Raw genomic sequence first — 14,862 nt, 5'->3', positions numbered from 1 at the left:
CTTATTAAGTTTTGGTTTAATTTGTTGAAAGAAGTATTGAGAAACTTGCAAAGCATTCAAATTGATATACTCATCCATAAAGACTTAAAATTAAATTGATGCTTGGTTGAATTTGTGATTGAAAGTCAAACCATACATGTGTGAAGAGTTGAGAAAGAATTAATAAAAGAGTTCAAAGAAAGTTTTTTAAATCCCAATTCATCCCCCCCCCCCCTTTTCTTGGGAGTACACCTTACTTTTCAATTGGTATCAGAGCCAGGTTGTAGTAAATTTTAACCTAGAAGCTACACAAAGATCCCTATGGCACACCTAGGTGTATCTCCCTTTGCTGAAGGTCAATCCTCATCTAGACCACCTATTTTCTGCGGTGTAAACTACACCTTTTGAAAACAAAGAATGAGAATTTACTTACAAACTATGGATTGGAAAACATGGAAAGTTGTCACACAAGGTGACCTTATCCCCACTAAGATTGTGGATGGTAAAGAAATACCTAAAGAGGAAAATGAGATAACCGACAATGACCATAAGATGTTACAAGTAAATTCAAGTGCTATGAATGCATTATATTGTGCTCTTGATGTAAATGAATTCAATAAGGTCATGGCATGTAAAGCAGCCAAAGAAATATGGGATAAATTAGAGGTAACCTATAAAGGAACAATTGATGGTAGAGATAAAAGAATTGATATACTCACCAGCGAATATGAAGCCTTTAGGATGAATCCGGATGAAACTATCACTAGTATGTACATTAGGTTCACCCATATAATAAACTCCCTCAATGCCTTAGGGAAAAACTACTTTACATATGAGATGATCCGAAAAATCCTTAGAGGACTTCCACCACTTTGGGAACCTAAAGCCACAGCAATTACGGAAGGAAGAAATCTCAAGAATACCTCCCTAGATGATCTAATTGGATCTCTTCTCACCTATGAGATGGCTATGAATGAAAGGAATTCTGAAAATAAGAAACAAAAGAAATCAATAGTCTTTAAAGCTGCAAAAGAAAGTTCTAGTGAAGAAGAAGATGATAATGAATTCAATGATGATGAAATACTATTGCTCACTAGGAGACTCAGAAAATTCTTCAAGAAAAATAAGAAATTTGCTAGAAAGTATAGAGGTTCAAAATCGGAAAAAGTATAAACAAGCAAAAAGGAAACTAAGAATGAACCTCCTACATGTTACAATTGCAAAAAGGTTGGACATATTAAACTTGATTGTCCACAGCTCAAAAAGAAGAAGAAAAAGGGTACGAAAGCTACTACATGGGATAACACAAGCTCAAGTGAATCGGAGAACGAATCAAGTGAACAAGAAGTAATGAACATCTGCTTCATGGCAAAAAATGCTGAGGTAAATTACTATTCTAGCTCATCTGAAGAATCTAGTCATGAATCATGTAGTGACTCATGTGAAAGTATGTCATCATATAGAGAAATTCAGGCGGAGTTGTTTGCATTACATAATGGGTTCATAAAAGTAACAAAAAGAAACATAGCTTTAAGACAACAAAATGAAAAGCTAAAAAATCAACTAGAAACCTCAATATCTACTGAAAAAGAAAAAAGACACAAATATTGATGATCTTATGAAGAAAATAAATGAGATGTCTCAAGATTTGGTAAAACTTCAAGTGAATGGTAAAAGCAAGAAAGAGTTAGAAATAAAAAACCTTAAAAGTAAAATTGAGGATAAGGACAAAATCATCTACAATTTTACAAAAGGAAAAGCGAACTTTGAAAAGTTGATTGGAACCCAAAGAACGTCATTAGACAAAGAAGGAATTGGATATAATGGAATTGAAAACAAAAAGAAAAAGAATCTACATATGGGATACTTTGTAAAGGAATCAAAATATTATGCAAGCACGTCTCCCACAAATATCTATGAACACACCACATGCTTCTTGTGTAATAAAAAAAGGACATATAAAATTTGAATGCCCATTTAAAAGAAAAAATGGTAAAGTCAAGAAAGTATGGAAAGTCAAAGAAAATAAATCTAAAATTAAAGGACCTAAGAAGGTTTGGGTACCTAAAAATAACACATTGAACCCTTCTTGTATGTATGCTTTAGGACAACCCCATCAAAAGACAAATGGTACTTGGACAGCGTGTGTTCAAGGCACATGACCGGAGATAAATCCAAATTCACCACACTAATGCAAAAAAATGGTGGATATGTCACGTTCGGCGACAATGCTAAAGGTAAAATCATTGGAATTGGAAAAATTGGTAAAGAATCTTCTTTGACCATTGATGATGTTGTGTTGATAGATGGGTTGAAACATAATCTTTTAAGTATAAGCCAATTACGTGATAAAGGATTTGACATAATCTTCAAACAAGAAAAATGCATTGTTGAAAATAGAGAAAAACATAATGTTCTATTCACCGCTAAAAGAGTTGATAACGTGTATTGCATAAATTTTGAAAATCTAAAATCTCAAGATATCACATGCTTAGTAGCCATGAATGAAGCAAGTTGGCTATGACATAGAAGACTAGGACACGCTAGTATGGACTTACTATCAAAATTAGTTAAAAAGAACTTAAGAGGACTACCAAGCACTAAGTTTGTAAAGGATAAAATATGTGATATTTGTCAACTAGGAAAGCAAACTAAGTCCATCTTTAAGAAGAAGAAACATATTTCCACTAGAACACCCTTAGAGCTTATCCACTTAGGTTTATTTGGACCTACTAGAACACAAAGTCTAGGAGGATGCTTTCGTCATTGTTGATGACTACTCCAGGTTTACCTGGGTACTCTTCTTAGCCTCCAAAGATGAAGCTTGCAATATTTTGATAAACTTGTGTAAAAGACTTCAAAATGAAAAAGGATATGGTGTTTTAAATATCAGAAGTGATCAAGGAAGAGAATTCAATAATAAATATGTTGATAAATTCTGCAATAAACATGGAATAAAACAAAACTTTTCAGCAACCAGAACGCCACAACAAAATGGAGTTGTTGAAAGAAAGAATGGATCCCTTCAAGAAATGGCTAGGACCGTTTTAAATGAACACAAGTAACCTAAGTACTTTTGGGCTGAAGTAGTTAATACCGCATGTTATGTAATGAATAGAGTTTCCATAAGATCAACCTTAAATAAAACCCCCTATGAACTATGGAAAGGAAAAAATGCCTAACATAGCTTACTTTCATGAATTTGGATGCAATTGCTTTGTACTAAATGATAAAGATGACTTAGGAAAATTTGATGCAAAATCAGATGAAGGAATCTTTTTAGGGTATGCGTTGAATAGCAAAGCATTTAGAATCTATAATAAAAGAACACTCACAATTATAGAATCAATTCATGTAACCTTTGATGAAGTAAATCCATTTACACAAGCAATTGATATTGAAGAAGGTAAAGTTGATGCTACACAAAAACTAGAAGACTTAGAAATCATATAAGTGAAAGAAGAGAAAAATGAAATAACTACAAATAGAAATTCTACTGAAAATTTTGAGTTACCTAAAGAATGGAAATTTGTAAGAAATCATCCAAAAGATCAAATCATAGGAGAACCATCACGAGGAGTATCAACTAGATCTTCATTGAAAAACCTATGTAACCATTATGCATTTCTATCCCAAGAAGAACCTAAGAACATTGAAGAAGCGTTAAGTGATGATTCATGGATAGTAGCAATGCAAGAAAAATTAAATCAGTTTGAAAGAAATAGAGTGTGGAAATTAGTTCCTAAACCCGATGATCATTCAATAATTGGAACAAGATGGGTATTTAGAAATAAAAAGGATGAAAATGGTATTATAGTAAGAAATAAGGCAAGACTCGTGGCTCAAAGATATAATCGAGAAGAAGGAATAGATTATGATGAGACTTTTGCTCCCGTAGCTAGAATGGAAGCTATAAGAATGTTATTAGCCTATGCATTCCACAAAGAATTTAAACTATACCAAATGGATGTAAAAAATGCATTCTTAAATGGATTCATAAATGAAGAAGTCTATGTGGCACAACCTCCAGGATTTGAGGATATTTATAACCCTGATTATGTGTTTAGGTTAACAAAAACTTTATATGGGTTAAAACAAGCTCCTAGAGCTTGGTATGAGAGGTTGAGTGGATTCCTACTAGAAAATGGATTTTGAAGAGGAAAGGCAGACAACACCTTGTTCATTAAATCCTAAGAATAAAAATATGCTTATTATACAAATCTATGTTGATGATATCATATTTGGTGCTACAAACGATGATTTATGTAAGGAATTTGCAAAATGTATGCAAGATGAATTTGAAATGAGTATGATGGGAGAGTTAAATTACTTCCTAGGACTACAAATCAAGCAAGCTAAAAATGGAATATTTATAAATCCATCAAAATATATAAGGGACATGCTTAAGAAGTTTGATATGGAAGGTAGCAAGCCTAGAGGAACACCAATAAGTACTTCCATAAGTCTTGATGAGGATGAAAAAGGAAAATCAGTTGACATGAAATACTATTGAGGTATGATAGGTAGTCTGCTATACTTGACAGCTAGTAGACCAGATATAATGTTTAATGTATGCATGTGCGCCCGGTTTCAATCAACTCCAAAGGAATCTCACCAGATAGCGGTAAAAAGAATCTTAAGATATTTGATAGGCACTATTGACTTAGGTCTATGGTATCCTAAGGATACTGGCTTTGAGATGATTAGTTATTCAGATGCAGATTATGTGGGATGTAAAATTGATAGAAAAAGCACAAGTAGGACTTGTCATTTTCTAAGACGATCTCTTGAGTCTTGGTTCTCCAAGAAACAAAATTTCGTAGCCTTATCTACCGCTGAAGCTGAGTATGTGGCAGCAGGTAGTTGTTGTGCACAAACTCTCTATATGAAGCAACAATTAAAAGACTTTAATTTAGAGTACTCAGCTATACCTATAAAGTGTAATAATACAAGTGTTATAAATATTTCCAAAAATCCGATATCACACTCAAGAACCAAGCATATAGACATAAGACATCATTTTCTAAGAGATCATGCGCAAAAAAAAGATATATTACTTGAATTCATGAATAAAAATGACCAATGGGCGGATATTTTCACCAAACTTCTTCCAGAAGATAGGTTTATATCAATAAGAAGAGAACATGGCCTATTACATAGTAGGGAAGTTGTTTAGGAAGGATACATGATGATTGAAAAGAGTTTATTTGAAAGATTGGTGGGGTCAGGCAACTAAGTCGGTGACCCCAGTCGACTGACAACTACTGACTTGTAAAAATTAAAATTCGCTAATTGTCAGGTGACTGACCTCAGAACCCCAGGCGACTGGACTGACGGAACTTTAAATACTCCTCAGCGCAAAGCCTAACTTTTCAAATCCCTGTCAACTGACCTTGTTTCATCACTCACCCGGACTCCCTTCTCATTGATCTCCATTGATTCTAAACCTCAAAATCCTCCGATCAAAGTGAGAAAATCATCTTCCTACATCACCTACCCACAATTCCTATGGTTTTAAACATTCAATTATTCTCCTCTAAAATCAAAATGCCACGAACAAAGAATATGGCAAACCGTGGTGCGACTTCGGGAAAGGATGACGAAAATATTGAGAGATGGCTCATTGCTCCTCATGCCAAGCAACGATATTGAAAATATCTTCGCTCTATGGAACCCATCCGAGGTAAAATCTTTGATACCGCATTCTTTGAATCAAAGTTACCCAATATTCTACCGATGTTTAGGGAGATGGGTTGGAAAAACTTTGTTGTCTGTCAATCAAAAGGGATTTATCCGAATTTAGTAAAGATCTTTTATGCGAATATGGTGCAAGGAGAATCGGTACTCACTACCGAAGTTAGGGGAAAGGCAATCGCCATAACTCCGCAAACATTGGCCCCCATTCTATATATTGGCCAAGGTGACTTTTAGCGTCCTGCTTTTGCACAAACTTGGATTATGGAACAAGACTTTACCCGCGAGGAATTCCTACCATTAATAATGGTTGAAGAGCCCGTATATTTTGGAAATCCTCCATTGTATAAACAATTGAACCTACAAGCGCAAATTCTTCAGAAAATAATCACCTACAATATTTTTCCCCAAGCTGGTTCACATGACTATATGTCATACATAGATTGCTTCGTTATGTGGTGCTTATTGAAAGGGAAGAAGCTCAATTTGTCAAGTTTGATCCTTAAATGGATGAATACGAGATTGGAAGCTCGACGAGTTACTCTTCCATATGGTGGTATCCTTAATCTTCTGTTTGCTCACCTTGATGTCACCACTCCTACCGAGCTGTTTATGAAACGAACTAGATATGATTTTCCTCCACAACCCTGAAACAAATGGGATACGAGAAACATGAGCAGGGTCGGTTTCTGAAAGGAAGACGACCACTGAGACAAGCAGCTAGACCAGCTCCTAATCAACAACAAGAACCCGAGCTTGAAGATCCTTCTTGTTTATTCCATTCCATCATCAGTTCACTACTTTCAGTAGTGATATGTGTTTAGGACTTCAGTCTCTTCCAGAGAGCTTTGCCTCACTTCAGTATACCTGTTCCTCACTTGACCAATGACTTAGTCGTATGGAACAACATTGGGCTAGTTCCTCAAGCACTATAGATCCTATGGACATCAGCTCTGGACCTCCCAGTGATGATGCATCTGATGAAGAATTTGAGGAAGATAAAGAAGATGATGAAAGTACTGAAGATGATGATACAACTGATGATGCTTGATATTACTTTCTGTTGCTAGTTGTGTTTTGTATCTCAGTTCTATATTTGTATTTGCTTTGTGTCTCAGTTTATATTTTTCTATTTGGTTAGTATCCCCAATTGTTTTTGACACTATGTACACCTCTAGATGAATATGAATTTTTTTTTTTAGGTGCTTTGTTGTGTCTACATTTGCCTTTGCTTTGTTATTTTTCTCTTTTTGATTGATGTCAAAAGAGGGAGAACGTTTGAGTAAAATTGAGATAAATAGATAAATTAAATACATAAATAGAAAAATTAAGGAGATAAAATGCAAAGTTGAGAAAGTTTGAGCAGCATTGAGCTAAAATGCAGAATATGAGATATGATGATATGAGACATGACATGATGTTGCTAATACTGATATGATGATATGAACTATGATGCACTGATACTTGATTGATATATAGATCTTGAAAAATGAAATTAAATGGAATCTGAAATTGAATCTGCAACTATTTGATCATATGAACGATTGTTTTTTCAAAACCTTGTTAAAAGTGTGCGTATTGTAAGGGGGAGCCTTATCAAGCTTCACTCACTTTTGCTCCTTATTTGTCATCATCAAAAAGGGGAGATTGTTGGCCTAATAAGGCTTACGAATCTTATTTTGATGATAACAAATCAAGAGAATTTAACATGTTTTTGTTAAAGTGATGATGTTTCAGGAATCAAGCATATGAGTTCAAGATCAAGTGATCACAAGCGGAATTGAAAGTTTACATTCCAAAGACAAGTGGTCAAATGAAAAATTAAACGATCAAAGATAGACCAATTTGATGTAAGTTTAAAGAGTAATGAAGCTCAAGGTCAAGATGGACTCAAAGAAAGACATACATAAAGACTTGGCATTTAGATTGTTTTTAATTCTTAAGAAAGTCTTATGTACGTACTTCAATTAAAAGTCAATATAGATGCTTTGAAGCTCACTAGGATTAATTATTGACTTAGAGACCAAATTTTGAAAAACCTCGAAAAAAAACTTCAAAAGACTTAAAGTAATTTGGCAAGTAAAAGCTCACAAAATTTTTGGGAACAAACAATATAAAAGCATGAATTTTTTCCTATCCAGGCGACAGACATTTATGCTGAATTAATTTGGGAAGACAGAATAGGCCCAGTCGACTGACCCCTGTGAGTCTAAATGACTGACCTCATTCTGACTTTGATATTTGGCTGAAATTCAAAGTCCAGGCAACTAACCCCAATAAGTCCAATCCCCTAAACTTTGTAACGGCTATTTTTAAACAGCAAGAAAAGTTTCCAAATTAGATTTCTTAGACCCCAATCTTTGTAATAACTTGGGAAATACTCAAAGTAACTTGGGGAACACGAAATATATGCTTTTTAACTCTATAAATACATGGAAAACCAAAAGATTTTATACAACTACATACAATCAAGAATTACATTCAGCTATCAAGCCTTATTGCAAATACTCTTCAAAAGCTTTCTTGCTCACACTCTTTGCTTAGATTTTACTGAGTCTTGCTGATCTATTCTCACCAATCTTTGCGCACATATACTGAGTTTTTCAATCAAAGAATGAAGATCCCGATGATAATTTTTCTAAGCTTCAATTCAATTCTTTATTGATATTTTAAATTGAAGTATATTAGTTGTGCTCTTACCTGTACTAATCAGCTCTATTTTGAGAGTGATTTTGTACACAAGAATTTTTCTTGTTTTTGTTGTTTTTGATAGTTCCAGATTGTTAAATCGTTGGATTACCAAGCGTGGGATATCGCTAGGAGAGGAGGGCTCCATCCTACTTGAAGGAGCGTGTTTGGTTTGCTTAGCTCGGTTAAAGGAGTGTTATAGTGAAACCCTTGGGTGGTGTACCTAAGGCGAGGACATAAGCGGGTATAACCCAACCTTGTAAAAATCTCGGTGTCACTCTCTTCTCTATTTTCTTTTAAATTTCAGCAGATATAAACTGCATGGATGCTTATTTAAATTGCTGGAAATTATTTTGAGATTGGGAATTGCAGAAACCTTGAATAAAGGGGAGTACGTTGATTGAATCTTGCGGAAAACTTCTAAGGGAGTACGTTCATTGTATAGGTCATTCATTAGCTACAGCTCAATATCAAAAGACTGAATCTTGGAAGCTTGCTGGAATTGTTATAGTATTTCATTTTGTGAAGCTTATCTTGATTGATTGAATTGACTTATTAAGTTTTGGTTTAATTTGTTGAAAGAAGTATTGAGAAACTTGCAAAGCATTCAAATTGATATACTCATCCATAAAGACTTAAAATTAAATCGATGCTTGGCTGAATTTGTGATTGAAAGTCAAACCATACATGTTTGAAGAGTTCAAAAAGAATTAATAAACGAGTTCAATGAAAGTTTTTTAAATCCCAATTCACCCCCCTCCTCTTGGGAGTACACCTTACTTTTCAATTACTCTAGATCAATCTCATGGAAGTTCCAGGTCCATCCTTGTGGCCTATGCTGCTCAACGATAAGGACCACCTGCGCAATCTAGCACCTTGCAGTGTTTTTGCTGCAAGGAATTTGGGCATATCGCCGCTAATTGTTGCAAGAAGTACTGCTCTTATTGCAAGAAGAATGGTCACATTATCAAAAACTGTCGTATCGGCCCTCAGAATCGTCAGGCCAAGGCATTTCAGACTTCTGTTATTGAACCCCCCCCCCCCCCCCTCCCCCATAGTGACTTCTGCGGCCCCTGGCTCTTCTTCAGGTTACTCCTCTGTTCCTACACCTCCTGCAGTGATTTACTGCAAACCTAAAATGGTGCAACAGATGCTAATTTCAGCATTATAAGCAATGGGGTTCCAAGGTAACAATTCTACTAAACTCTGGTACGTGGACTCGGGAGCCTCTAATCACATGACGAATAATCCCATTGCTCTGTGTCATGTTCGGCCCTACGCTAGTCAATCTGCTATTCAGACTGCCAATGGCAATTCTTTGCCAAGAACTGCTATTGGAGATGCCTCTTCTAAGTTCACTGATGTGTTTTTAACTCCTCAACTATTCATGAATCTTATTTCTATTGGTCAATTAGTTGATAACAATTGTGCTGTTAATTTTTTTGGTGATGATTGTGTTGTGCAGGACCAGGTACCAGGGGAGCGAAGGGACCTAAAGTGGGGCGCTTGTTTCCACTACTTTTGCCTGTTTCAGCACTTTCTTCAGTTTTTCTGTTAAGTCTTTTTCTTGTAATAATGTTTCAGATCTTAGTATGGCGTGGCATCGTTGTTTAGGTCATCCCAATACTCAAATCTTACCTCATGTATTGAACTTTGGTTTACTTGGTAATAAAGAACATTCTTCTTTTTCTCGAGTGTGCTTCTTACAAACTTGGTAAAAAAAAAACTTTTCCCTTCCCTTTGCATGCTAGTAAAGCCTCTCAGTGCTTTGATCTTATCCATAGTGATGTTTGGGGACCATCCCCGATTAGTTCACATGGAAAATTTAAATACTATGTGACTTCCATTGATAATCATAGCAGATTTACTTGGGTCTACTTTCTTCACTCTAAATCTAAGGTTTTTCGTACTTTCACTGAGTTTTTAGCATATGTTCACAATCAATTTTCTGCTTCTATTAAGACAATACGCACAAATTCTGGTGGTGAATATTTGTCTACAGAGTTTCAGGCATTTTTGGCTTCTAAAGGTATTATTCATCAACGTTCATGTCCCGCTACTCCCTAACAGAATGGAGTAGCCGAACGCAAAAACTGTCATCTCCTAGATGTGGTACGTACTCTCTTGCTAGAATCCTCTCTTCCATCCATGTTATGGGTTGAGGCTCTGAAAATTGCTACTTGATTAATCATTTACCTTCTCAAGTCCTACTCATGGAGTCTCCCTATTTCTGCTTATTTGCTAAGCAATCTAGTTACGATAACCTTCATACCTTTGGTTGCATATGTTTTGTTCATTTACCTCCTCATGAACGACAAAAATTATCCGCTCAATCTATTCGATGTGCATTCTTGGGATATAATATGTCAAAAGGGATTTGTTTGCTATGATCCTACATTACATCATACACGCATTTTTTAGGAATATTATGTTCTTTGAAAATCAACATTTTTTTTCCTGTGCCCTCCTCTTCTACTATTGTTCTCCACTCCTTTGAGCAGCAATTCTCGGATCTTCATCAAGTCAGTTCTCGCTTTAAACCAGGTATTGTGTATACGAGACGCTCCAGTCCACAATCTCTTCTGGTGGCTCACTCGATATATGATCCTACCACGCTCTAGATTCAATCAGTTGCAGCACCTCTAGAGCCTTTGGTACGTCACTCTCCTCAAGTATCTGTACCCACGGATAGGTATGGCTTTCCCTCTTCCATTTCTAACAAATCTATTTCAGCTCTTACTGCTGCATTGTCCAATTTTGATATTCCCACACCCTACTCACACACTGCCAAGCATAATTGTTGGGGACAAGCTATGCGGGAAGAAATTTCCGCTCTAGAGGCCAATCACACCTAGGACAATGAGCCTTGTCCTTCCACCATTGTTCCTCTGGGTTGCAAATGGGTTTACTCAATCAAGGTCAGATTTGATGGAAGTTTGGATCGTTACAAAGCTCGACTTGTTGCACTTGGGAATAATTAGGAATATGGTGTCAATTATGAAGAGACCTTTGCTCATGTGGCTAAGATGACTACTATTCGTACAATTCTAGCTCTCACTACTTCCAATGATTGGCCACTACATCATATGGATGGCAAGAATGCTTTTCTTCACGGGGATCTTAAAGAGTGTATTTATATGAAGCCACCACCGGGTTTGTTTCCCTCTCCAACTTCACATGTGTGTAAGATTCGTCGCTCTCTTTATGGTCTCAAACAAGATCCAAGGGCTTGGTTTGATAAATTCCGCACCACTTTATTACAATTTTCATTCAAGCAGATCAAGTATGACACTTCATTGTTTCCTCGGAAATCAGACATGGGTATTGTCGTTCTTTTGGTTTATGTTGATGATATTGTGATCACTGATTCCGATTCTGCTTTACTTGGTCATCTCAAGACTCATCTCTCAAAGTCCTTTCATATGAAAAATATTGGGTCTCTCACATATTTTCTTGGTCTTGAGGTGCATTGTAGTCCCTCAGGTATTTCACTCAATCAACATAAGTATGCTAGTGACTTGGTAGCTACAGCTGGCCTTCAGGAGGCTACTTCTGTTGATACTCCCATGGAATTAAATGTCAAGCTTCGCAAAGAGGAAGGTGACCTACTTGCTGATCCCAGTTTATACCAGAAGTTGGTGGGTAGCCTTGTTTATCTCACCATTACTAGACCAAACATTTCTTTTGCTGTACAGCAAGTCAGCCAATTTCTTCAGACTCCTTGTCATCTTCATTTGGCTGCTGTCTGTAGGATCATATGCTATGTGTAGGGCACTTCTACCCATGGTTTATTCTTCCCTGCAAGCAATTCTACTTGCATTGCTACTTATAGGGATGTTGATTGGGCTGGTTGTGCAGATACACGTCGCTCCATCTTTGGTTGGTGTGTGTTCTTAGGTGATGCATTGATCTCCTGGAAGAGTAAGAAGCAAGACAAAGTTTCTAAGTCGTCTACAAAATCTAAATACCGGGTGATGTCTCTTGCTTGTTCTGAAATTATTTGGCTTCGAGGTTTGCTTGTTGAGTTAGATTTTTTTTGAGACCGATCTGACACCACCAAATGCCAATGATATGAGTGCTATTCATATCACAGCCAATCCTGTTTATCATCAGCGCACGAAGCATATTGAAGTCGATTATTTCCTTATCTATCCATTCATTATTCTGTACAGTTAGCATACATTATTTGACAGATTATTGTTTACATGTATAGAGCTAGAATCATGAGGGAACTTATTTGCTTTCCACATATAGCATTTTTGTAAAGTATATATATAATATACAGAACTCAAGGCAAGACAATTTGGTCATCCACACAATACCTTAACACCCACCTAGTGGGACTTAAGGCTTGGTTGGTTGGTTGTTGTTGTTGTACACTTTTGGAGCAAGGGAAGCATGCACGATACCATGTTACACCCAAATCTCTCTGCCTAAACTCTACATAACCAAAAAGGCAATGGCGGTGCCAATGACCAAACAAGTGGTGGAAATCTCTTTTTTTTTGTAGTCCAATAATAATGTTGCAATGTGAGCCCTGTGGGTACTCAATGGAGATGAAATAGAAATAGAAAACACAAGGCTATAAGAAATTCATTTAGGTGTTTTTCCTTCAATATTCTGTCCCTGCATGTTACCAATGAAACACCACCTACTAGTCATATTCCAAAAAACTGATCAATTTTTTTATGAAAAGGTTATAAATGTGAAATTTGAATGGGCCAGCGAAAGACCTCATATTAATTTACAATACAATTAGGTGGCATTGCAAGGTGAAAGAGGTGGCACTGCCCATCTTTTAGTGCATTGCAAGGTGGCATCACAGCTTCGGAATGCCCTTTCTCTCTAGCAGGGGAAGAGGTGTGGCTCCAGGAAAGGTGAAAGACTTGCTTTTGGTCAATTTCGGGGGTTTTGGAAAGAGTTGGAATGGCAGATCTCTATGATGTTTGGCTGTTTTTTCCATCCTTTGGATTCTGTGGATTGAAAGGAACATTAGGATTTTCAGAAGTCGTTCCACCTGCTCATGGCTTTTGTGGGATAGGGTGACTTCCCTAGCCTCCTTGACGGTGCACTCTTTGGGTTTCTTTAAGGGTCTTCCACTGTCTGGCCTTACTAGAGATTGGAAGGCAGCGCCCTTGTAAAGGAGTTTTGGAGTTTATTTCGTTTTTTCCTTGTTTGGTATTTTCCGAGCTGTTTTTTCCCCCTCGTATTTTCTAGTTGGTTGAAGAGGACTCCTTGTCCTCCAATCGTAGTCCATTTCTCAGGTTTAATAGAATTGTCTTCTTTTTCTATCAAAAAATATTTACCATACAGTCAGGTTCAACAGCTGCAGTACTTGGTGCCCTAAATATGGGAGGTAAGGGTATATTTCCCCAGACCCACCCAAATGTAGAGAGTAGGGCATGAATCCACAGGCTGATCATGGTCCTAATAACAGCATCAATTATGAAGGTGGCTCTTATTCCTTCGACAAATTTCAATGTAAAAGCAATCAACTTGTTCAATACTTGGCAGTCTGCATTCTGATGTTTGGGTAACTAATCTACAGTGTGTATTTACGTAGATTCCAATTTCTATTAATTTCTCCAATGATTATTATTCAGTCATTGGTCTTATGCTCTCAAATCTCATGAGTAAATTTATGCATCATCCTAGAGATAATCATTCAGAGGCAAACATAGAAAGTAAAATTATCTATAATTCAAAATGGAATTGTACAATCAAGTAATGACTAAAAAGTTACAACTTGACATTTGCAAATAGCATGGGTACCATCTCAATCAAGCAATCCACATCAGAGTGTTGTATGTAGCTTGGAGCATTGGAGGTTATTTTATGATGAAGTAAAAAACAGTCTGTTGTGTGACCAGAGGGAGTAAGTTGAGCCAAGATATGGAATCTACGAGCATAGAAATCTTTTTAATGAGTCGTGGACCATCATGCATTGGTTTATGATAATTTAGGAAGCAGTAAGTATGGTTTACAAATTAAATCAGCACAACAGGACTGGGCAACCTCTCTAAGAACCGAACTCCCAAAAATCTACTGCAATATTTAGAATGGTCTTATAGCAACCAACCTGCGAGGATCATAAATGGTCACAGTACGATCAGCTCCTCCCACAGCAATATTACCAGTAGAAGAACAGCAGACAGCATAAAAGATATCTCCAGGTGAACCATAAATTCGATGAACACAACCACCATTTTCTTTCATTCTCAAGTCCCATATGCTCAGCTGCAGTAGTTCCGAAACATGGATCAGAGAAATATCTGCCAATAAAGATATGAGAACAAAACTCCTACATCAATAAACTTGTAATGCAATTAAAAGTACTTGGCAGCCTTCAGTGACAGCCAACACTGAGCTCTCATTCCGACCACATATGAAGCTCAATGAACACGGATACCACAATCTGCAGCATGGAGACATTGAAACTCAGAATGTCCAAATAAAATGAACATAAAATGAAATTGAACTTGTGTTTAAAAGAACAAAAAC

General features: G+C 36.5%; 1 protein-coding gene across 7 annotated transcripts in view; it reads right to left on the bottom strand.

Moving 5' to 3' along the window:
- The window catches only part of LOC131161771 (uncharacterized), a 147,601-nt gene that overhangs the window by 51,016 nt on the left and 81,723 nt on the right, over positions 1–14,862 (bottom strand). For all 7 annotated transcript variants that reach the window (XR_009138616.1, XM_058117730.1, XM_058117728.1 and 4 more), the window contains 2 exons: positions 14,698–14,776; positions 14,441–14,598 (listed from right to left, as the gene is read on the bottom strand). Coding sequence is in view for 6 of the 7 variants with exons in the window: in XM_058117730.1 (XP_057973713.1) it covers positions 14,441–14,598; positions 14,698–14,776 (237 nt within the window). In the remaining variant the exon portion in view is untranslated. The remainder of the gene's footprint in view (positions 1–14,440; positions 14,599–14,697; positions 14,777–14,862) is intronic.

This window comes from Malania oleifera, chromosome 8 (genome assembly GCF_029873635.1).
Source record: "Malania oleifera isolate guangnan ecotype guangnan chromosome 8, ASM2987363v1, whole genome shotgun sequence".
Lineage (NCBI taxonomy): Eukaryota > Viridiplantae > Streptophyta > Magnoliopsida > Santalales > Ximeniaceae > Malania > Malania oleifera.
Note: the sequence above shows the minus strand (reverse complement) of the source record. Positions and strands in the feature narration are given on the sequence as shown.